This window comes from Marmota monax, unplaced genomic scaffold (assembly GCF_021218885.2).
Source record: "Marmota monax isolate L192 unplaced genomic scaffold, Marmota_monax_Labrador192_F-V1.1 WCK01_AAM20220418_F8-fsc00609, whole genome shotgun sequence".
NCBI classification, from domain to species: Eukaryota; Metazoa; Chordata; class Mammalia; order Rodentia; family Sciuridae; genus Marmota; species Marmota monax.
In genome coordinates this window covers 219263-245190 of record NW_026694481.1, presented here as the reverse complement: position 1 = coordinate 245190, position 25928 = coordinate 219263, and the positions used below count along the sequence as shown (strand labels likewise).

At 34.3% G+C, this 25928-nt stretch overlaps 1 protein-coding gene across 1 annotated transcript; it reads left to right on the top strand.

Moving 5' to 3' along the window:
* Positions 1 to 394: 394 nt before the first annotated feature.
* On the top strand, positions 395 to 25828 carry LOC124075598 (protein farnesyltransferase/geranylgeranyltransferase type-1 subunit alpha-like). The gene is given in 9 exon segments (XM_046419109.2): positions 395 to 653; positions 5430 to 5544; positions 9590 to 9614; positions 9616 to 9698; positions 14662 to 14788; positions 18137 to 18285; positions 22537 to 22599; positions 24760 to 24931; positions 25196 to 25828. Coding segments are annotated over 9 exon segments (1002 nt in total). The 5' UTR covers positions 395 to 508; the 3' UTR covers positions 25319 to 25828.
* The last annotated feature ends 100 nt before the right edge of the window (positions 25829 to 25928 follow it).

Here is a 25928-nt window from a genome sequence, read left to right as displayed (position 1 = left end):
TTGCTACATCCTTAGCCCTAGAACCTGCTCCCTTAATGGCCATCAGGGCCACCTCTCTAGTACACAGTAGATTGTTTACTTTGGTTTTAAAATGTCAGTCCAGACTGGCTGCAGTGGCGCAGCCTTATAATCCCAGTGACTCAGGAGGTAGGACAATCACAAGTTTGAGGCCAGTCTCAGCAATTTAGCAACCTTCAACAACTTACTGAGACCCTGTCTTAACATAAAAAATAAAATCCCTGGGTTCAATCCCCAGTACTGGGGTGGGGGTGGGATGGGGCAGGGGGTCAATTTATAGTAAATTATTACTCAGATTTTAAAAATTGCTGACTGATTGCAGTCTTATTAGATCAATGAGATTGATTTCTAAGTTGTATACTTGCTGCAAAAATATGTTCTGCCACTTCTAAAACTAAATTTGAAAATGTTGATTTATAAGCTTTTTTAAATGTAAGATCTCTGTAAGTTACTAGTGTTAATGTAAGTGTGATTATTGCCATTTTTGAAAATGCCAGTTCTTCTAATGTGTTTGAATGTAATCACTGAAAAAAAAATGTATATTTTCAGGGACAGAGCAGAATGGGCTGATATAGATCCAGTACCACAGAATGATGGTCCAAATCCAGTGGTCCAGATCATCTATAGTGAAAAATGTAAGTTTATTTTTATTAGGAAAAGGTCTATAAGTCAAACATTGTTTCAGTGTTAAATTCACAACTATGTAGCAAGATGATTGATAGGTTTTTGTCTAATAAGGATCTGAATTACTTATGATGAGTTGATTTTTTTTGTGTGACTTATTTTTGCAATTTAAAGTTTTATTTTGTCCAAAGAATGGAGATATCCTAAGTGATGAATGTTACATTATAATACATAATAGCTATTATGTGATTGTACTTTTCATTTGCTATTTAATCTGTGTGTTAGATAACAAATGAGTTACTGTTTTATTTAGAAAAAACTTTGGTTGCTGAAACATCAGCATTTTTAAATATATTTTGACAATGAATGTTAGGTTCAGTTGGAATATGTTTACTGATATTAAAATGAATGGATTATTTTCTTTGACAAAGTGTCATTCTTTCCATGATGAATGTTAAAATGCTTTGTAAATTGAAGGTCATACAAATGTTAATTGTTAGTTGTTCTAGGAAAGGGTAAATGAATAAAATGGAATGCTGGTTTTGTAATTTTGCGTGTGTGTATGGTTTTTTTTTTTTTCACTTAAAGTTTTGTTATCCAAGATCTTTCCTCTTTTACAAAAAGCATATATTTATTTATTTGCTGACTAGGAAATAATGGCAAGAAAAATTTTAAAAGAAAGAATAGTAGTGTGGGGTTTGTCCTATCAAATATTAAAAAGTACTACTAAATAATTAATGTGGGATTAGTATACAAATAAAGAGATAAATAAGGACTAAAAGTAAGTTACCAGAATATATGAAAACTTAGTATAGGATACATTTCATACCTTTATAAAAAAGATAGATTGATCAAATTAGTTTGATACAGTTGGCTATGTGTGTAGATAAAAGTTGAATTATATCCCTATCTCATAGCCTTTTTTTTTGGTAGTGGGGATTTAACCCAAGGGTTCTTTCCCACTGAGTAACATCCCAGCCCTTTGTACTTTTTATTTTGAGACAGGATCTCACTAAGTTGTTTAGGGCCTTGCTCAATTGCTGAGCCTGTCCTTGAATTTTCGATCTTCCTGCCTCAGCATCCTGAGTTGCTGGGATTACAGGTATGTGCCACCATACCTGGCTCCTATCTCCTATCTTAATGAATATGAAAATAACAGATGAACTAAAGTTCTAAAAGTTCTATTATTAGGCTAGAAGTAAAATAATTCATTAAGGATAAGATCAAAATGTATAATTACATAAAAATGCAAAATTTCCATATTTTGAGATATATGAACAGTTTACTAGAAGAAATAGAAATATCTATGAAGAATTTCAGCATTACTAATGATCAGAGAAATATAAATAACTTTTTCAGATTGATAACTACCTATAACAAAAATGTTGGGGAAACTGATAAAATCATACATTTGTATTGGAAGTAAATTATTAATCTATTGTGGAGTAGACAATACTTCAAATTCTTATATATGCCATAGTTAGCAATCACAAGGGACAAATATAGATAGGTTTGACCTATCAAAAATTACTGGGTTCGGCTGGGTTTGTGGCTCCATTGTAGAGCACTTGCCTAGTATGTATGAGGCCCTGTGTTTGATTCTCAGCACCACATATAAATAAATGAATAAAATAAAGCTCCATCAACGTCTTAAAAAAATTACTAGATAAACATATCAAAATTTAAAGTTACATGACAAAAGAATCCATGAACAAGTTAAAAAACAAGCAGCAGTGTGGGAGAAGATTATATGGTAGAAAACAAGATTGATATTTAGTATTAAAATGAATTCCTACAAAAGGATAAGGAGACTAAAAAGGTAATCCCAAAAATGGACAAAGGGTATAAACTGGTTGTTTATGGAAAAGGAAATTCCACTAGTCATTAAACAGGAAAAATCCATCATTATTAGGAATAAAATATATGGAAATTGAGAATGTCATTTTTTACCCATGAGTGAAATGGCAAAAATTAAAACTATTAAGATTCATACATTTCATACAGCTAGCCATTTTAAGAATCATTGTGGTATAGCTATTGAAATGGGAAATTTTTAGATCTTATAACCTGGCAGTACTGCTTCTAATTATATATTCTGGATTCACTTTGGCACATGGCACAGCAAGATATGTGGTAGGCTTAGAGTGTAGATTTTAGCCAGGCCACCTGGTTCAAATTCTGATTTCACCATATTGTTAGTTCTGTAACATTGAACAAGTTATTTGAACTCCCTGGACCACTCATTGTAAACTCCCTGGGCCACTCTTTGTAAACTCCCTGGACCACTGTAGAGGCCAGTGGTAGAAACTATAGATTGAGTGAATTATTCACATAAATAATAGAGCAGTGTCTGATTCACAGTAAACACCATATATATTTGCTGTTAAAATTTGCAACATTTTTTTTAAAAAGCAAGGTATTAGAAACCACCTGTATATCTTTTAGATAAAAATAAAACTTTTGTCATATAATCAAATACTACATAATATTAAAAAGTTTTAGATCTACTATGGACAGATATCAGAAACAGTTGCATGGAAAAAAGTTGTTTCGGAAACTTTGAGTAGGACAATATATTGTTTATTTTTGGTACCAGGGATTGAGTCCAGGGACACTCAATCACTGAGCCACATCCCCAGCCTTTTTATTTTTTGAGACAGGAACTCACTAAGTTTTTAGGGCCTCACTAAGTTGCTTAGGGCCTCACTAAGTTGCTGAGGCTGGCTTTGAATTTGTGGTCCTCCTGTGTCAGCTTCTTGAGTTGCTGGGATTATAGGCATGTACCACTGTGTCCAGCAAAGTTTATAATTTTTAAATTATTTAAATATTTTTGTTTGTTTACTTATTTTTTCAGTACTAGGGATTGAAATGCTTCACCACTAAGCTACATCCCTGGTTCTTTTTATTTTTTTATTTAAGACAGTCTTGCTAAATTGCTGAGGCTGGCCTCCACTTGCCTCAGTTTCCTGAGTGGTTGGGATTATAGGTGTGCATCACCTTGTCCAGCAAAAGAATATTTAATATAAAATGAAAGCTACAGAAAAAGCTTAATGAGTATAAGATTCTATTTACTTAGAGGTTAGTCAGCAATTTCTGACTGATTTGGCTTCAGTTTTATTTTGCTATTTACATTGAATTGGCTTTTGCTTTACTTACATAGAAACCTAAGGTGCTAGAGCTGTGTTACCTAATGGTCACCCAGTTAATTATTTTATCAGTGTGCATATGTGTAGTATATTTTATGCATATACAAATATATAATATATTTGTGATATATGAAAATATTTTTATCAAGTTAACATGTTATAATAATCATTTTATTTAAAATTTCTTTTTTTTCTGAATTATTAGGGATTGGACCCATGGCTGCACGCATGCTATGCAAGCATCTATACCACTGAGCTACATCTCTAATCCTTTTTTTTCTTGTTGTGAGATGGGGTCTTATTAAGTTGTTGAGCCTTGCTTTGAATTTGTGATCCCCCGCCTCAGTTTTCCCAGTAGCTGGGATTATAGGCGTGTGTCAGTGTGCCTGGATTAAACTTAGTTTTTTAAAGTTAGTGTTTAAAAGTCATCTGTGCTCCTAAGTACTCAGGAGGCCGAGACAGAAATATTGCAAGTGAGCAGCCACCATAGGCAACTTGGCAAGGCCCTGTTTTAAAATTAAAATAAATAAATAAATAAGAAGGTTTGGGAATATGCCTTAGTACTTGATCCTGGGTTCTATCCCTGGTGCCCCTTCTCCCCCAAAAGATACTGTTTAGAAGCAGGTAATCTTTGTGTATCTTATACTTTATAAAGAGCTATAATTGTGCATATTCTTATCTGATACTTTCAGTGTGATGGTTATAGTCTGACACCAAATGGTTTTCCACACCAGGCAGTTCTCTAATTCTCAGTAGACACTAACTAGGTGTCCTACAATTTCCTTCAGTTCTAACATTAATTCCTAGAGTTAGCACACACACCACAGGTCAAGGACATAGTTCTATAAGACTCTACTGTAAATGCCACTCACAGGTCGTGAGTTCCCAGATTATCCGCATTTTCTGTCCTACTTTGCACATATAAGAGTATTTATAAGAAAAAACTTCCTAGAACTCAATTTCTTGAATCATTGAGTATGTAAGTTTTGATTTTTAATAGATATTACCAAATAATTTCCCATAGACGTTTATACTAGTTTATACAATCTATAATAATACATGCATGAAAAAAGCAAGGGCCAAAGTGTTGAGTGTGCTATGATCTCGTTGTAAAAACTGAAGGATGGAATGAAGTATACAATTGTATATGCTTAGCATATATTTGGCAGGATATATTACAATCCGTTAACAATGGTTTCTGGAGAGGAGGACTGAGAATTTAGTAGAATGGAAATTTAATGTGAACCTTTTATACTCTTGAGTTTTCTGCCATTTTACTATATATTTTTTCAGTTAAGAATCTGATCAAAATAAAATAAGAAAAACAGCTATGTGAATGTATTTGAATACTACTTTTAATTTTATGTAAAATCTTAAGGAGATTTGCAGTTTGGCATTAACCCGTTTAAGTGCATATAAATAATAAGCATGGTTAGACCTGTGTAGCTTGTGTGTTGTGACTGTGACACTGAGTATTGTTGGGGTGGCAGTCACAGTCATTTGATTCTATTTCACTTACTGATATAAATGTTACATATGCAAATAAAATGTCTTTCTACGTAAGTACAACAGCTTTTATGTTATAGTGTTAATTTTAAATAAGAAAGGTAGTCCTAATGCAGTTGTGTTTTCTATCTCCAGTTAGAGATGTTTATGATTATTTCCGAGCTGTTCTACAGCGTGATGAAAGAAGTGAACGAGCTTTTAAGCTTACCCAGGATGCTATTGAGTTAAATGCCGCCAATTATACGGTGTGGTAAGTAATACACAACTTTGAGATATTTTCTGCTTACACTTCTCAGGTTTTAGTTCAAATGACTTTTCTTTATTTAACTGAATTTTAGTTTCTATCAAAATAATAATTCACATATGGGTGTAAAAGTCAGAAGTTGAAGGGAGAAAAATCTCTTCCCTATTTCTTCCCACGACCAGGGTCCCATTCCCCAGAAGCAGCACCTATGCTCTTGTTTTGCTTTTCTTTTGTTTGGAGACAAGATCTTGCTATGTTGCCCAGATTGGCCCTGAACTTGTGATTCCCCTGTCTCAGTCTCTTGAGCAACTGAGATTATAGGCTCATGCCACTGTGCCCACTTGTTATTTCTCTACTTAATTTCTGTATGTTAGATAATATGCTTTGCTGTTATTTTTATTTTTTACATTTTAAAACATTTTAGATGATATCTATTCGTTCCTTGAAGATGGAGTGTTCATGTACTACTTTCTTCCCTTCATCACAAATTAGTTATCAGTTCCTAGTTCATGCTGAACCACATTTCATAGTATATTCACATATCCCTTAATAAATAGCCTTTTTTGTTTGGTCTGATTTTCTTTGTACCAATAAGTAATTCATCTCCCAGACATTCTGATTTATGTAAATGTTTTATTATTATTGAATATAACAGGTAATCCTTGCATTCCATTTTTCCCCCCTTCATTTGTTTGGGTGCTACAAATGGAGTCTTTAGCTCTTTTATCTGTGTAGTCTTCTATTTTCCAAATCCCACATCTTTCTCTTCCTTGACTTACTTTCTCATTTTAAAAACAAAGTTTTGAGTTTTTTGGTTTTTTTTCTTTTTTTTTTTTTGCGGTGCTGGGAATTGAATCCAGGGCCTTAGCACTTCCTGGGTAAGCACTCTATCACTGAGCCAAATTGCTAGCTTTACTTTCTCATATTGTAGAAGGCATACTTGACTAGAAGAAAACTTATGGATGGATGTGTGGACAACAGTGTTGGAGATTATACATTAGAAATCTTAAAATCTTCCTTCAGCTTTATTAGTAGAATTCTACATTCAAAATCATTTTCCCTAAGAAGAATTTTACAACTGCTTTCCCATTTCTTTTGCCTCTGTGGTTCAGGTGGAGAAGATTCCCATTTCTTTATTTGAACCTTTTTCTCATTTTTAAGTTCTAGGAATTTTTGTATGTTCTTTAAATAATTTCTTCTCTGTTTTCTGTCTTTGGAATGACTTTTAGTTGCATGTTGTACCTCCTAGATTGTATTTTCTTTATTTTTATTCCTTTTTTTTTTTTAATTTACTTTTATGATATTCCCTCAGTTTTATCTTCTAACTCTTCTATTAATTTTTAAATATTTTTGCACTCATTTTTAATTTCTCAGAGCTCTTTTTTCCTTAATATTTAAGAAAAGACATCATCTTGCTTTTTGATTCCATGAATGAAATATCTTTCCATCTGTTGTTTTAGTCTCTTTCATATAAAGGTTTTTCTATAAATGATTGGTAATTCTTGGTTCTCCTTTTATACTCATAATGGAGAAAGGAAAAAGCCTGATTGGAAGCCCTATGTGTGGCATGATTTATCAGTTATAAAGTTACCGAGATGGGGATGTGGCTGTTTTGAAACTTTTGCATATCAGTATTTTTTTTTTTTTTTGGTACCAAGGATTGAACTCGGGCACTCAACCACTGAATCACATCCTCAGCCCTTTTTGTATTTTATTTAGAGACATGTCTTGCTGAGTTGCTGAGGCTAGCTTTGAACTCAAGATTTTCCTGGCCTCAGCCTCCCAAGCTCCTGGGATTACAGGCATGTGTCACCGTGCCGGGCTCAATATTTTTTTAAGTCTTTTTCTTAGTGTGTTTCTCCAAAGAGGATCCATCTAATTTATTGTCTAAGAAAAACATTTGCCTGCCACAATTCTGGGGGATCAGGCAGGGAAATATGTTAGGAAAGTTTCACTGTTCAGTGTATCAACTTTGTTTTCCTTTTTCTTTTTTTTGGGGGGGGGGGCAAATCAGCCTGTTAGACAATTTCAACATTTTTTTAAATCTATTCTTTTTTTTTTTTTAAATTTTTTTTGAAGTTGTAGATGGACAGAATGCCTTTATTTTATTTGTTTATTTTTATGTGGTGCTGAGGATCGAACCCAGTGCCTCTTACATGCTAGGCAAGCGCTCTACCGCTGAGCTACAGCCCCAGCCCTTATCTATTCTTTATTTTATCTTGTTTTAATTTTTTCAGTTTTTTATATTAACATTTTAAATGTGTTTATTTTCATTCTTTACCTCACCCTTCTTTGAATGTACCTAGTATCACTTTCTGCTTTAGGTTTTTCTAGAAAATTAAAATTGTTTCCTGCTCAGGTCAGGAGATGTCACCTTTCTGATCAAGGTGAAGGGAAGGATTGTGGCTGCTAAGAATGTTTCTCTAGACCTTGCTCTATTTTTCAGCCCCACTCTTGACTCCCAGTTTTGGAAAAAAACAAGTACCTTCAATTTTTGAAACTTTATTAAGGTTTCCACTACTGTTGACAGGTTTATATGATTCCTCCTGCCCCCACCTGCTCCCCAGTACTTGGCATAAATCCAGAGTTTCCTGTGTGCTTAGCACTGAACAACATCCCCAGCCATTTTTATTTTATTTTGTGATTTTCTTTAAGTTGCCTGGATTAGACTTGAACTTGTGACCCTCCTGCCTAAGCCTCTGAAGTAGCCAGAATTATAGGCATCTACCACTGTGTCTGGCTACATTGCTTTTCTAAGTCAGTTACAAACTTGTCTGTTTGCTTACATTTTTTATAATTTTCTTTACCTCTTATACTTGCTGTGGTAACCCTTTGCACCATTTCTCCTTGTGGATTTATATCTTCTGTATTGCTTTAATATCATTTTAGTGGGGTTTTATTTAGGGAATAAGAGTAAACCTATTTAGTCTACCATGTTTAACTGAAGTCCTCAGTAGGATATTCCATTATTTTATGGCTCTAATATGTACTTTCTTAAATTTTAAGAAATTACTGACTATATGGCACAAAGGAACTTAGAATGCATCTTAAATTTTCCTAAGAAATTTATTTGCTGTTTTTTTAAACACACTATACCTGAGTTCATTACCCATATTAACCAAGTGTTTGCATTTATATGCTCTATTAAGACAATTTTCTTGGGCTGGGGATGTGGCTCAAGCAATAGCACGCTTGCCTGGCATGCACGGGGCGCTGGGTTTGATCCTCAGCACCACATAAAAAATTTAAAAATAAATAAATAAATAAAGATGTTGTGTTCACTGAAAACTAAAAAATAAATATTAAAAAATTCTCTCTCTCTCTCTTAAAAAAAAGACAACTTTCTTTAATAATAGTAAGAGAAAAATGCTGTAATCTCATATTTTGCATTTCATTTTAAAAGATAACTTTTAAAGTAGGTTCTGAACTATTTGTCTCTTAATATATATTGAGTTGCAAATTTTTGAAAATTAGTTTACTAAGATTAGACCAGTACTGTCCATAATTTCAAAAAAATGACTTGACTCCACTTTCTCTTTAATTTCAGAAATTATATTTGCTTCACTTTTAAGTTTTTTTAATAATCTGAAATTAATTACAAACATTTTGATGGTGGTTCTAGAAATAAAATATTTGATAATGTTTATAATAGAATTAATTATTATATGACTAATATAACCTACATGAGCTAACTTTTCTATATAAGGAAAGAAATGTCTTTGCTTTTTGTATTATATAACACATGTAATCAGAGTATTACCTGAAAATAGAATTTAGTTGCCTTTTCATTCCTTAAGGTTCCAAAATCTACTTTTTTTCTATCATATTTGTTGCCTTTTACTCTTTTTTACTTTAAATGCTTGATTCATCTAGTTACCAGATAGTTGTATGAATATGGACAATTTGTGCACTTAAATTAAAAATTATTTGTTATATAAAATAACTGACAAAAATTTGTCTTAACCGTATTGTTCTTTTAGCTTTATTTCATACTGTTGATAGGCAACTTAATTGGAGTAATGAGACTTTCTGTGCTCGATGTTTGCTGTAGGCATTTTCGGAGAGTTCTCTTAAATTAAGTCATTTCAAAAGGATCTACATGAGGAAATGAACTACATCACTGCAATAATTGAGGAACAGCCCCAAAACTATCAAGTTTGGTAAGACAGAAATGTTATTCTGCATAGGTTCTGCCAGTAGATGATGATATAGTAAAGGATTTTTTTCTTGTGTTTACTTATTTTTTGCCCTCCTGGGGATCAAACCCCAGGCCCTTGTACATGCTAGGCAAGTGTTCTACCACTGAATATCATCCTAAGCTTCTTTATAATTTAGAACTTTACATTGGGGCTAATGTTACCTGCCCCACAGGATTGTTAGGAGGATTGTTTAGATTTTGATCTAGAATGTTCCCAAAAGGCTGATGTGTTGAATACTTGGTCTTCAAAATTCAGAGGTGGGGCTTTTGGAAGTGATTAGATCATTAGGGCTCTATTGCCACTGATGGATTCATAGGTGAGTGGACTCTTGGAAGGGGATGAAAACTGTGGGAGATGGGGCCTACTTGGGGGAATAGGTCCTAGGGGATGTGCCCTTGGAGACTACATCTTGTCCCCATCCTGCCCCAGCTCCTTGCTGGTTTTGCTCTACTGTGCCCTTTTGCCATGATATTCTGCCTCACTAGAGGCCCACAATCAACAGAGCCAGGTGGCCATTTACTGAAACCATAAGCCAAAATAAATCTTCCCTTCGAGTTGATTTTCTCAGGTATTTTTTCACAGTGAAATTAAGCTAACACAAGGATTAAATGAGAACTATGTTGAGTGATCAAAATGGTGTCTGCTCCACAGTTAACATTCAAATGTTTAGCTGTTATTATTATTTGAAATTTCAGAATCACTGTGCAGTTGCTGCTAATGAGAAAAAATGTGAGTAAAAATATCTGAAAAATGTTTTCTAGAATTCTGGATATAGCTCAGTGGTGGAAAGCTTGCTGAGCATGCGCAAGGCCCTGGATTCCATCCTCAGTACTGAAAAAAAAGCTTTCTGTTTGGTGTATTATAAAATGACTTTCTAATATTTAATCCTTTATTCATTTGTTTATTTCACAGGCTTTTTATTAGTGCTGAGTATACAAAGGCTTTGTACTAGTGCTGAGTATACAAATATGACCAAGACACAGTCTAATAGGGAAAGCAAATAATAACATCAGTTACTTTATAAAGCGATGCAAAAAATATAATGGTAGAATTTTTCAGCATATGCAAAGATAAGAGTATGGAGATTGTTAGGATGGGAGTAGTGAACACAATAGGGGAAAAGGGAGGAGTCATGGAGCAGGGGCACAAAGAATAAATAAGAAAGATAATTTGAATGGTGCCCAGTCTCTAGTGTGAAGCCTATGAATGGTAGCTATTGCTGCTGCTGTTATGATTGTGGTGTGGCAGTAAAGAAATTATGCTGAAGTAGAAGAGGCAGCATGGCATACTACCAAGAGCTCTTTCCACTTTCTTGTGGATGGACCTTTATTTTGTTTACTTATATATAGTGCTGAGAATCACACCCAGTGCCTCACACATGCTAGTCAAACACTCTATCACTGAGACACAACTCCAGCCTGAGCTCTTTCCACTTTCTGTGCCACGAACTGCCTGCTTAGTATACCTGTCTTCTCAACTCCAAAATGAAGTTGCCACCATTTTATCTTCTCTCAGCATAATGTCCTACACACACACACCACACTATCCTTATGTTAAGATTTAAGGAAGACTTCTGAAGAAAAACCTCTGAGGCAAGGAAAATATTCTTTGTAGAAGTATGGAAAAGCAGCTTATTCATGGAACTTTGTATAATTCCATGTGTTTTGTGGCCCAGCTGAGGAATATTCTGCCCAAATATTCACACGAATCAGTATTTAACATGTATATAGCTGATTAATTTTCAAAGAATTAGAACATAATAGACCCAACAGCGAATAACTCAGTATTATTTGACACATGGTAGGGTAGCTATTGTACAGATTTCTATTTGTAAACAAATTGACCTCTGAAGCTTTTTTTTTTTTAACTAGATTTTTGCATTCCTTAGAAGTTGCATTATAAAATAATTGTTTTATTGAGAAAAAAGAGTTTAGCTAGCTAAAGAATTAATGTACCCTGCGGTCTTGTTTTATTTTAAGGTGTTGTTTTTTTTTTCAATTGTTTCATTTTACTTTTTTTTTTATTGGTTGTTCAAAACATTACAAAGCTCTTGACATATCATATTTCATACATTAGATTCAAGTGGGTTATGAACTCCCATTTTTACCCCAAATACAGATTGCAGAATCACATCGGTTACACATCCACATTTTTACATAATGCCCTATTAGTAACTGTTGTATTCTGCTACCTTTCCTATCCTCTACTATCCCCCCTCCCCTCCCCTCCCATCTTCTCTCTCTACCCCATCTACTGTAATTCATTTCTCTCCTTGTTTATTTTCCCATTCCCCTCACAACCTCTTATATGTAATTTTGTATAACAATGAGGGTCTCCCTCCATTTCCATGCAATTTCCCTTTTCTCTCCCTTTCCCTCCCACCTCATGTCTCTGTTTAATGTTAATCTTTTCTTCCTGCTCTTCCTCCCTGCTCTGTTCTTAGTTGCTCTCATTATATCAAAGAAGACATTTGGTATTTGTTTTTTAGGGATTGGCTAGCTTAAGGTGTTTTTATATAAAAAAAAGTGTTGCTATAAAATTCAGATATCAGGCATTCTCAATATAATTTAGTTTTTCGCTAAAAAGAAAAAAAAAAACAAACTTTTCTTTTCTTGGGTACTGCAAACACTGCCATTAACACCTTAACAACCATTTTTTCTGAAAAGCAGAACACTGACCCACCTAAAGCAACTAATTGCTATTGAAAACTCAATAATGTTTTAATTTTTGTTGTTGTTGTTGTTTTGTTTTTGTACTGGGGATTGAACCCAGGAGCGCTGAGCCATATCCCCAGCTCTTTTTATTTTTTCGTGAGACAGGGTCTTGCTAAGTTGCTTAGGGCCTTGATAAATTGCTGAGGCTGGCCTTGAATTTGTATTCCTCCTGCCTCCCAAGTAACGATAATTACAGGCGTGTGCCACTGCACAGAGCTTAGTTTTGATACATTTTAAATTGCCCACTCTACTTGTTTCCATTATAACTAGTATAGTGAAGTAATAAGTTGATAACTTTTTATTAAATTACCACTGTGAGATATTATGCTATAAACTAATTCCCTGTGTTTAATAGTCATTAAATCTTGACTATCAGAGAGAACATCGTGATATTTTGTTCTGAGCAGTCACTTTGATATACTGAAGGATCTAATTCTTAACTTTTTCTTAAATGATAGAATTCACCAGGAACCTGAAAAGTAAAATGCTTTCTAGTGTTCACTGACTTGAAAGATTTCTAAAATAAGTTCAGTAATCTTTCTCTTTAAGAGGATTTTCTCCTTGATTATCTTGCTTCTTAATATTCTGTAAGATAAATTTTAAAATTTTCAGTGTATTTAGAGTAGGTCACCAATTAAGCACTAATGTCTTCCCTTTTTTTCTGTAACTCCTGTTCACATTCATATAATGAATACAGTAGATTTTTTTAAAAATCAATTTTGAGATATAGTTCACATATCATATGTTCATTCATTTAAAGAGTATGTAATTCAGGGGCTGGGACTGTAGCTCATGGCAGAGTGTTTGCTTAACACGTGTGAGGCACTAGACTTCAGCACCACATAACAAATAAATAATAAAGATGTTGTGTGTCCATCTTTAACTGAAAAAATATTAGAAAAAAAAAAAGAGTATGTAATTCAGCTGGGTGTGGTGGCACACACCTGTAATCCCCGCAGCTTGGGAAGCTGAGGCAGGGGGATCACGAGTTCAAAGCCAGCCTCAGCAAAATTGAGGCGTTAAGCAACTCAGTGAGACCCTGTCTCTAAATAAAATACAAAATAGTGCTGGGGATATGGTTCAGTGGTTGAATGCCCCTGAGTTCAATCCCTGGTACCCGCCCCCCCCCCCAAAAAAAAAGGAGTATGTAATATGTTTGCACATGTGGCAGCCATTGCCACAGTGAATTTTTTTTTTTTTTTTTGTAGGAGGAATTGAACCCAGGGCCTCACAGGTTAGACTCTACCACTGAGCTATACTTCTAGTCCTCAGAGTAAATTTTAGAAATTTTCACTTATAGATTTCTGTAACTGTTTTAGCTTAAGGAAATTGTAAAAATGGAACCTAATGTAAAACTCTTAGTCTTATCCTAGTATAGAAACTCCTGTTTTGACAGACTTGCAACATGTAGCTATTTATTCCCCAGGGTAGAATTGAATTTCATTGTACTAACTGGTGGAGTGAAAAGTTGCTTAAATGGTGGCATTTTGAATTTAGGGAAAACTGATAAACTATTTAAAATTATATTTCATAAAATAGTATCACATTTCTTCTAGTCTCTCCTGTAATGTCTTTTTTTGTTTCTTTGTTTATTTTTAGTTGTAGTTGGGTACAATACCTTTATTTATTTTTACGTGGTGCTGAGGATGGAACCCAGGGCCTTACTCATGCTAGGCGAGTGCTCTACTGCTGAGCCACAACCCCAGCCCTCTTGTAATGTCTTTATTTATTTTTGATACCGGGGATTGAACTCAGGAGCATCCCAAGCCCTATTTTGTATTTTGTTTAGAGACAGGGTTGCTTAGCAGTTTGCTTTTGCTGAGGCTGGCTTTGAACTCGAGATTCTCCAGCCTCAGACTTTGGAGCCCATTACAGGCATGTACCACTGCACCTGGCTTATTTCTAAATTCTAAAAACAGAATTTTGTGATTGTCAAAAGATAACTGTACTTCCAGGTTTACTTCCATCTTTAAGCCCTACGTATCTAATTTTACACACAAATTACTGTTTTATGTTTCTCAACCCTTGCTTAGTGTTCTGAAAATTTTCTCATTTCTTTTATGTTAGATTTTCTCTCTAGTAGTGTCTTTAATTAGATATGAATATTTGTTTCTTGAGTGTGTTTCCACATCACCTAGTATAACCCATGTAGATGATTTGTTAGCTTGGGTAAATTAACACAAAATTTCTCTCCCTTCTCTGGGTTTCAGGCACCATAGGCGAGTATTAGTAGAATGGCTAAAAGATCCATCTCAGGAGCTTGAATTTATTGCTGATATTCTTAACCAGGATGCAAAGAATTATCATGCCTGGCAGCATCGACAGTGGGTCATTCAGGTATTACCTTTCTTTTTATAGTATTTTTCAGAATTTTATTTTTTAACTTAAATAATTAAAATTAGTATTAGAGGCTAATTAAATTTCCAAGCCAAAGCACACATGTAGATCATTACACACAACATAATAAAGAACTGTTAAGATACTTAATTAAAATGTGACATTCTTCATGGTGGTTAATCTTTATAATCTCTGAGTTGGTTAGTGAATAGGTTCATATTAAAGAAGAATAATAGTAAACTGATAAACATTAAACACATTTCAGATTGAATTCTCATCACCTCTTATATTTGTTAGCAAATTGAGCATCAAACTTAGTAAAATGTTAATATATCAAGAGCATGTATTAAGGTTTTTGCATATATAAATTTCAGAATATGGTCTTATCATAACTGTTACTTATTATATATTGTATGTCTACCCCTCTGTTAAGTTTATGCTAAATTCTAAATAAAATAGTTACAACTTTCACACTAGACATTGTATTTATTTTAGCAAACAATTTTATTGTTTCCTATAATTTTTTTCCAGGGATTGCTATTTCATGTTCTATTCATTATAACCAGAGCATTTTACTAAATATTTTTTACTGAGAATTTTTAACTTCAAATTTAATTAATTATATATTTTATAAAATTTTTATTGAAATTTTTAATCATATAAAAGTGCATGTTATACACATACCCTATCTACTACCATAACAACCTGAGAAGTAGAATATTATCAATATCTTTGAAAAGCCACATTAGCCAGTGTGTTTCTTACTGAAATTATGAAAGATTTCCATGAGAAAGACTCCAAAATATCCTTCAATTGTTGCTTGTGCAATTTTTTTTTAAGCTGTATATGAACACACAGTATCTATTTATTTTTATGTGGTGCTGAGGATTGAACCCAGGGCCTCACACATGTGAGGGAACCGCTTTACCACTGAGCTATAGCCGCAGCCCCCGTACATTTTTTTTATGATTTTTTTAGTTGTAGTTGGACACAATACCTTCATTTTATTTATTTTTATGTGGGGCTAAGGATCAAACCCAGCGCCTCGCACATGCTAGGCAAGCGCTCTACTGTTGAGCTACAACCCCAGCCCCTGTTGCTTATACATTTTTATAAATAAAGTACTTATAATTTTCTGTCTTGCTTTTACATTTGGTATATTATGGTTTCATATGTTTTCACAATACTTTTTAAAGATACGATTAATTTTACCAATAATGAAATTCTGAAAACTGAAGAGAATCTATAAGATAATGTTCTTTTGGGGGGTGGGGAGCGTACCAGAGATTGAATTCAGAGGCATTCAACCACTAAGCCAGATCCCCAGCCCTATTTTGTATTTGATTTAGAGACAGTTGCTTAGCACCTCGCCATTGCTGAGGCTGGCTTTGAACTTGAGATCCTCCTGCTTTAGCCTCCCAAACTGCTGGGATTACAGGCGTATGCCACTGTGCTTAGCTACAAGATAATATTCTTGAAATAACTGAAGTTGTAGAAAAAACAAATCAGTGGTTAGGAGTGATTAGGCAAAAGTGAGATACAACTATAAAGAGATGGTATAGGACACTTTCTATGTGGTGAGGGAATGATTCTGTATCTTGATTGTAGTGTTGCTTGTGCTACACATGGGGTAAAATTGCAAAGAACTGTATTCTACCTCTACTAACACCCTGGCCTTCACTGTATATACACAGATGAGAACACATAAAATCTGAATAAAGTCTGTGTTTTTGTGAAAAATAATACACCATATCATTTTATTGTTTTGGGGTTAAATTTTAGTTGGTAAGATAATGCCTTTGGAGAATCTAAATGAAGGGTACACAGGACTCTTTCTTAATTATTTTTATTATCACTTGGTAAAACAGGGACCATCATACTGAAATTCATCCTTTTTCTGTTATCAATAAGAAATATAACTCCACTTTTTCATAATGTCCCCACTCTGTAACATTTGTAAGTTTTAACAGTTTTCCCTATAATTTGTTTCTATTAAAGCAGCATTATGCCAGGAATGGTGACTCATGCCTGTCATCCCAGCAGCTCGGGAGGCTGAGGCAAGAGGTTGCAAGATCAAAGCCAGCCTAAGCAACTTGATGAGACCCTTTTTCTTCCTTTCTTTCTTTTTTAATATTTATTTTTTAGTTGGACGCAATATCTTTATTTTATTTATTTATTTTTATGTGGTGCTGAGGATCAAACCCAGGGCCTCTCAGATGTTAGGCAATCGCTGTACTGCTGAGTCACAACCCCAGCCCGTTGAAACCCTTTTTCAAAATAAAAAAGATCTGGGGATGTGATTCAGTGGTTAAGCACCCCTGAGGGTCTATCCAACAAGAAAGAAAATACTTAGAAAATACTTAAAACAAAAAACCCAGTTTTTTAATGTAAAAATTTGTTTGTAAATCCAATCTTAGATATTTCTTTCTCTTTCTCTCTCTCTCTCTCTCTTTTTTTTTTTTTTTTTGGTACCAGAGATTGACCCAGGGGCCCTTAACCTCTGAACCATATCCTCAGCCCTTTTTTATTTTTTATTTGAGACAGGGTCTCGGTAAGTTGCTTAGGTCCTCGATAAGTAAGTTGCTAGGGCTGGCTTTGAACTTGTGATTCTTCTGCTTCAGCCTCCTGAGCTGTTGGGATTATAGGTGTGTGCCACCATGCCCAGCTAAATTGTATATATTTCTCTACATGTATTTTAAAGGTAATTTATCACATGTACATTTTTAATGCTGTTCTTTTACTTATTGTAATATCAAATCAAATTCATATACTATGTATAATGCTATGTATAATTAATTACGCATTCTCTTACTAGTGAGTTTGTTTTTATTTTCCCCTCTAATTTTTCTTTGGTGACTTTTATCTTGGCTTTTTGTATATTTTTTTCCCAGGATCTATCTCCAATTTAGTTCTTTTTTTAAATATATTTATTAGTTGTTGATGGACCTTTATTTTGTTTATTTATATGTGGTGCTGAGAATCGAACCCAGTGCCTCACACTTGCTAGGCAAGTCTCTACCACTGAGCCACAACCCCAGCCCCAGTTTTTTTATTCCCCTCTGTTTCCTTGACCTGTGACTGTTCCCTCTCTCTACATATGTGGTAAATACTTTTTCTTCAGTTCTACCTTTTTAGCTTTACTCATGTTTTATTTTTACTTAATTTTTTGGTGGTGTGAGGGTCTTGTATGTTGTTCAGGCTTGCCTTGAACTTGTGATATTCCTACCTCAGCCTCTCCCATAGCTGGAATTACAGGTGTGCATCACCATACCCTGCGTGATGTTTTGTTTTAAATATTTACAAATAATGGGACATTTCTAATTGTGTTTTTAAACAACTTTCTTTTAGGAATTTAAACTTTGGGATAATGAGCTGCAGTATGTAGACCAACTTCTAAAAGAAGATGTGAGAAATAACTCTGTCTGGAACCAAAGATACTTTGTCATTTCTAATACCACTGGCTACAGTGATCGTGCTGTATTGGAAAGAGAAGTCCAGTAAGTAATGTCCTTTACTTGCTCATTCATTAAAAATCTGCATGCCTACTATGTTTCAGGCATTGGGAATAAATCAAAGACCAAGACTGCCCCAGATCCTATAATCATGGAACTAAAATTGGACAGAATAGAAAGATGAAACATATAGTGATAAATTTACAAATAATGTAGTATGCTTCTATGTTTAGTGTCTGAAGTTTTTTGAAATATTGTTGCTATTAAAGATGGGAAATAAATCAGATTTTATAGTGTCCAGGAAACTTTATTTTATAACTATCTCATTAAATCTGTTGCATTTTTGATAATAGTTTCCAGATGCCATGTTACTGTATTATAGGGTTCTGGACCAGTTCACTCTTGGTTATCTTTTATACTGTGGGATATTTCGTAGCACTCCTGGCTTTCAACAAAAATTTCTCTAGACATTGCCCAGTGTCCTTTTTGGAGCAAAAATTCATCCTCATTTGAGAGCTTCTATACAAAAAGCTATTATAAGAACTAGAAATTTCTGAATTGTCCTAAATTTGTGTATTATGTGTATAAATAGCAATAGCCATTTTTTTCTGGTCTAATTTGCCATTTTGTCTCACTGTATTTGACAATCTGAATGTGGATTTTTTTTTTTTAAAATTTGTTTTAGTTATACATGGACACAATATCTTTATTTTGTTTGTTTATTTTTATGTGATGCTGAGTATCAAACCCAGTGCCTCACATGTGCGAGGCAAGTGCTCTGCTACTGAGCACAATCCCAGCCCCTGAATGTGGATATTGTTTTTAAAGCTTGATGAGCTCATAGTAAAATTTTAATTACAAAAGTTCTTTTAATTATTGTTGGGAAGAGCAGATTTATAGCACATCTGCCTGTAATCTCCCTTGACCCATTTTTTTTCTCAGTTTAAGGCAGCTAACTCCGCTCTTATCTTTTCTATATAAGGGTTCCAGTGGCATATATTTTTTTTCTTTTTAGTGTTGAAGATTAAACCTAAGGCATCATATATTCTTTACCACTGTACTATATCACTAGTCCCTAGCCCATATATATATATATATATATATATATATATATATATATATATATATGTATGTATTTTTTTTTTAAGGCTTTAGTCCAGTATCCTCCATTCACTCTCTGCTCCCGGCTTTCAGACCTACCTCTCTTCCATCTGAAGCTGCACTGTCCAGTATGTAACTACTAGCAACATATAGCTATTTAAATTTAAATTAACTACAATACCACAAAATTTAAAATATACTTCCTCGCCTGGCACGGTAGTGCACACCTGAATTCCCAGTGGCTCAGGAGGTTGAGGCAGGAGGATTGTGAGTTCAAAGCTAGTCTCAGCAACTTAGTGAGGCCCTAATAAACTCAATGAGACCCTGTCTCTAAATAAGATACAAAAAAGGGCTGGGGATGTGCCTCAGTGTTTAAGTGCCCCTGAGTTCAATCCTTGGCACATACACACACACACACAAAAAGAAACACACAACAAAAAAATAGTTCCTCAGTTGCAGTAGTCACATTATTTCAGGTACCCAAATGTAGCTAGTGACTACTGTACTTGACAACATAGATAAAGAACATTTCCAGCATCAAAGCAAGTTCTTCTGGAATTTACTGAAAAGATTTTATTCAGCCAACCTAAAATAGTGGAGTTTAAGTAGAGATAATTTATACTTTGTCATTTAGCACTCTCTATTCCCCTTTGTATTCTCCAGTCCTTTTTTCATATTTTAATTTAGAGACAGAATCTTGCTGAGTTGCTTAGAGCCTCACTAAATTGCTGAGGCTGACTTTGAATTTGTAATTCTCCTGCCTTAGCCTCCCAAGCTGGGATTATAGGCATGTGCCACTGCACCTGGCTGTTCCATGTATTTCTCTTTGCATTGGATTTCTTGCCAAAAAATAGAATGCTTCAGGTTATTTTATCTTGAATTGATCCAATTGAGAATGGATTTCAAATATTGTATATTCCTAATTTGCTATGTCTTACTTCATTACTTCATTAAATTTTTTTTTATTTTTATTTTTTTAATTGGACACAATATCTTTATTCATTTATTTTTATGTGGTGCTGAGGATCGAACCCAGGGCCTTGCATGTGCTGTGCGAGCGCTCTACCACTGAGCCACAATCCCAACCCCAACTTCATTAAAAATTGAATGTGACTGGCTCATTTCTGTAATCCCAGTGATTACAGAGAGGCTGAGGCAGAAGGATTGTAAGTTCAAGGACAACCTTAGCAATTTAGTGAGGTCCTAAGCAACTTAGTGAGACCATGACTCAAAATTAAAAAGGACTGGGGATATAGCTCATTGGTAAAGTGCCCCTGGGTTCAGTGCCCTAGGGTTCAGTCCCCAGTACAAAAAAGAAAAATTGAATATGAAGTTTGGAAAATGCAAGTCTTTTAGCCTTTAGAGGCAGATCACTAGTCATCTGTTATTAGATAGAAACAGAAATAATCAGTCAAGAATGTAAGAGCTTTCTATATTTAAAGTTTGTTTTTCCCTCAGGATGTGTAGAACAAATATTTTAAATATTGATAGTAGCCATACTTCTAGAATTTATAGTTTATTAAGTATATTTTTAACTTTATAGATAGGTGTACCTGATTGTGTTCCTCACTTTTTTCCCTTTCATTAATTTTTTTTCCTATGCAGTATAGTTATCAGGGGAAAAATATACTGAATTATATAAAATTATAAAAAATTAAAAATCAAAATCTCTTATTCTTTCTCCTCCTTCCTGCCACTCTCTAGAATGAGCTATAATTATATACATTTATACATGGATTTATAAATAACATTTGCAACCTAGACAGTGACATATAGGCATTGATTTTTTTCACTAAATGTATCGTGGCCATTGTTTCCATGTGAATAATGGTCTACGAGTACCATAGGTTAGGTATCTTTTATGCAGAATACTTGGGACCAGAAACATTTCAGATTTTTGGAATGTTTACATATATATATATATGATCAGATATGTGGGAGATAGAACTCCAGTCTAAACACAGAATTAATTTATGTTTCATATGTGTCTTATACACATAGCCTGAATATAATATTATACATATTTTTACTGCACCTGTATTTTGACTATGTGGTATCATGTCAAAGCACAAAAAATTTCAGATTTTGGAGCATTTTGGATTTTGGGTTTTCAGATTAAGGACGCTCACCTGATAATTATAGGATTTATCTAACATTTACTGTATGCCATAAATTCCTATTTAGTTCTCATAACAAGTCTCAGAGATTCTCATGAATAACTTGAGTTTTCAAGTAATTCTGTAAGTAGGACTTACAGGTAGGTAGTCTCACCTCAAAGTTCATGTTTTCACCATTAAAACAGATGACACATTAGTGTACGTTGCCAAAATGAAATTAAGAATCTTCTACTAGGACCAGCTAAGACCTACACAGACATAATTTTCCAAATAACTGAAAAGGTTAGGTCATGTCAGGGTGGTTAGAAAAATCTTTTCATAATGTTAAATGAGTTTGTTACTCCTGTGAAAAAATTGCTATTGTAATAGCCCCAAAGCAAGAACAAGATCACTAAGCTTTAGTCAGTTCTTTGCTCATGTGAAGCATAGTTTTGTAGATTCCTTAGAATTTGTGGCAGTTGCATCTGAATTATATTTAATAATCAGGGTAAAGAGAAGAGAAAGGAGTAGGGAGTATCCATTTTGACTGTGAAATCACCTTATAGTTTAATAGTAATTTTATTTTGAAAGGTAAGGAATATGTACTTGTTGTTTAATTTTTATTCTTTGTATTATTTCCACCCTACTTTTAATTATAGCTCCTAAGATTATGTTAATTACCCTTTTTCAGTGACTGAGGACTTAACAGGCATAAATAGATGTTTGACTTTTTTTCCTGGATTGTTTTACCATTAAAAAGAAAGTCTCCACCTTTCCTTCAAACAGAAAAAAAAAATCTTTCATATTAATTTTCTTTCTTGATGTGAATTAAAGCTTTATGTCAGTGAAGTGTTATTCCTCAGAATTAGACAAGAAATATGGGAGGGAGGAACTATCTTGAGTGGACAATTGCAGTTTTGGAGGTTCTCTAATTTAGATATGAGCTAGAGCGGTGGCAAGGCCAGCTGAAAGAGATGTATCTGGAGTCTGACACAGCAAAAACACTTTCCTAGGTTTTGCCACATTTGTTCAAATTGTATCTGATTGTTGCACTGCTCTTTTAAAATTACACACTCATTTGTGGGTTCTTTCCTTACAGATACACTCTGGAAATGATCAAACTTGTACCACATAATGAAAGTGCATGGAACTATTTGAAAGGGTAAGAAGTTATTTTTTGCTGGAGATACACCACACACACACACACACACACACACACACACACACACACACACATAAATAAAAGCTGCTAATATATATATCATGGAATATATACCTAATTAGATTTTCTTATTTTTTTGTGACTGGGGATTGAACCCAGGGGCTCTTAACCACTGAGCCATATCCCCAACCCTTAAAAAATTTTTTTATTTTGAGATTGGGTCTTGCTAAGTTGCTTAGAGCTTTATTAAGTTGCTGAGACTGGCTTTGAACTCGTGATCCTCCTGCCTCAACCTCCTGAGCTGCTGGAATTATAGTCATGCACCACCACATCCAGCTCTTCTAATTAGATTTTATTTAAAAGGAAACTAAAGAATTTTTCTTTATTTGAATCTAAGAGCAGAAGCATAATGGTAATTATGGCAATTCCCAAGAACTGTGCCCTCTACATTTCTTCTCTTCACCTCCCAAGCACATACCAATGTTTTTTTTTTTTTTTTTTTTTTTTGATACTGGCGATTGAACCCAGGATGCTTAACCACTGAGCCACATCCTCAGTCCTTTTTATTTTGAGACAGGATCTCCCTAAGTTGCTTAGGTTCTTGCTGACTTGTTGAGGCTGGCCTGGAACTTGTGATTCTCCTGCCTCAGCCTCCCAGGTGTCTGGGATTACAGATGTATACCACCATGCCTGGAAAGTAATGCATATTAAATTATATTTATGAACCCTTTAGGGTTTTTGTGAAAAATTAGAATACAGACACTTAGGTTCTGCCCAGCTCAGGAGTACAATAAAGCACAGAGGACTGTTTACAGATTACACAGATGGGTGGCCAGCATTTCTGCTTTAGTTGCTAAAGGTTTCCAATTATAAATCTTAGCAGAAACATTTCACTTGTCTGGCACTGACATAGCCAGGCTTACTGTTGAATTTAAGGCCTTTAAGGAAACTGGTCCCAAAGAGCAGAGTTTGAAATCCAGACACATTTAGGGATATGTTGGGAGTTGGGACCTATAGTCCCTGAGGAGTTAAAGAGATGAGGAACCATCTCAAGAAGAAACAGGGACATTTCTCCTTCATCTCTCTTCACTTAAAAGATGATTAATTTTCTGCTTTAATTTAATATGGTGCATATTCACATTATACATGATTACCTTTAAACTTTTTTTTGATCTCTTGAAGATTTTAATGCTGTTTTCGCAAATAATAGTTTATAAAATTTTCTGATTTATAGTAAAATGTACTAACTTAAAACATGTGCTATCTCCCACACTTTTTTGCCTATCATTTTAAACTGAGAACTGGGTGTTTTTAGCCCAAGAAACATTATGTCTTGCATACACTTTAACTACATATCTTAGGAATAAATGAAATCTGTGATATTTTGGTAACTCTTAGTGTATATAAAATGAAAAGCTCTGTCAAAATGCACTTTTCACTGGGAAAAAATAAATAAAACAAATAAATGGATCTACACAAAACAAACATTAACATTGGTAGTCTTAATTGTGGGACAATCTATAACAAGCACATTTGCCTTTATTTACCCAGAGCTGCTCATCTTTCAAGTTATGAATTTTAAAAATCTTAACAGATTTTATTATGTTGACATTTGTTTCTCATTCCACATCATCTTCAGCCAAGCTCTGAGCACTTCAAATTCTCTTAATTGTTGGGAACTTAGTCAGAAGCATCTGGAACACTGCTGGTTTTGCTGTAACACTTAGCAACTGCTGTGGCTGTCTACACACAGCAGTTGCATTTGTCAGATGGTCCACACCTTTCTCATATTCATGTTCCCACAGCCTGTTAAGTTGGGGTTGCTCATCCTCTAGTGGTTGAAGTAGATGCAGTAGCTGATGAAGGGCTCCCCCACATGCTGGCAGTGGTGGTGCTGTTCCAGCCCACCATCTTCTCTTGGTGCAGCCATGTCTCTGTGGGCACTGGGAACAAGGCTTGCCACCTGCCGCTCTGAACTTTATTTTTTTTTAAACTAATTTTACTCAGTTCCTAATTATCCACGGTAAAACTCACATAATTTAAAATTTTCATTTTGTTTCAGCGTCATTTATTCAAAATAAGTCTTCTTTCTTGCTGTGTTTCTCTTTGATCTTTCTGTTGTTTTTGTTCTTCTCAGAATCAAGTATTATTTTCTTTCAGGATTTTGCAGGATCGTGGTCTTTCCAAATATCCTAACCTGTTAAATCAATTACTTGATTTACAACCAAGTCACAGTTCCCCCTACCTAATTGCCTTTCTTGTGGATATCTATGAAGATATGCTAGAAAACCAATGTGACAACAAAGAGGACATTCTTAATAAAGCATTAGAGGTAAGCTGGTGTGACTCAGTATTTTTCTCTTAGGCATCTCAGAATTGGCTGTACCCATTACCAGTAATATTCATGCCCCTTTTCAACATAGGTCTTCAGAATTCAATGTAGGATTATTTCTGGTTTAGGGCAACATCTTTGTCAATGGTGAACATAGTATATAGTATGTAACTCTACAGTGTGTCCATTTGACCATGAACAGAGTTAAATTGTGTTGTTTCAAAGGCTTACTTACTTTAATAAATTTTTATTTTTTATTTTTAGTTATGTAAAATCCTAGCTAAAGAAAAGGACACTATAAGAAAAGAATATTGGAGATATATTGGAAGATCCCTTCAGAGCAAACACAGCAGAGAAAGTGACCTCCCAACAAATGTACAGCAATAACACCATCCAGAAGAACTTGATGGAATGCTTTTATTTTTTTAAGGGATTCTAATGAGGAATTTGAAACCAGAGCGATCATTCCCTTACCTGTGGCCTAAATATGCATTGCACAGGTATTGCTTTTTAACAAGAACTAAGTGTGATGTTCTTTGGGTGCTGCTGCTATTCAGATTAGCTCTAAGAAATTTGATTCTTTTTAAAGTAAAGTAATTGGAGGGGAGGGGGGAGAAAAAAATGTCCTATAAAGGAACTACCACTTTTGTAGTCTTACCAACATTTACTCTAATCCCTTAGCATCAACTCTTCCCTAAAGGATTTGTATCAGTAAAGACTGCAGATAACTTGTATGTAATGGATTTGAGGTAACTTAAATTTTGGTTCAGTAAGCAGGGGAATACAGCTGTTATATTAGAGCTGCTATGCTACACTCACAGTATCTTGCTTTCACTGTAACCAACTAATGCCAAAAGAATGGTTTTATAATAAAATTACAGATGTATTTAAAAACAATACCATGGTAGTTTGGCTTTTTAATAGCATATAACTATATACCAGGGATATTGCTTCAGTTTAGAAAATCAATTGAAAAACAAATAAAACTGTAGAAAAC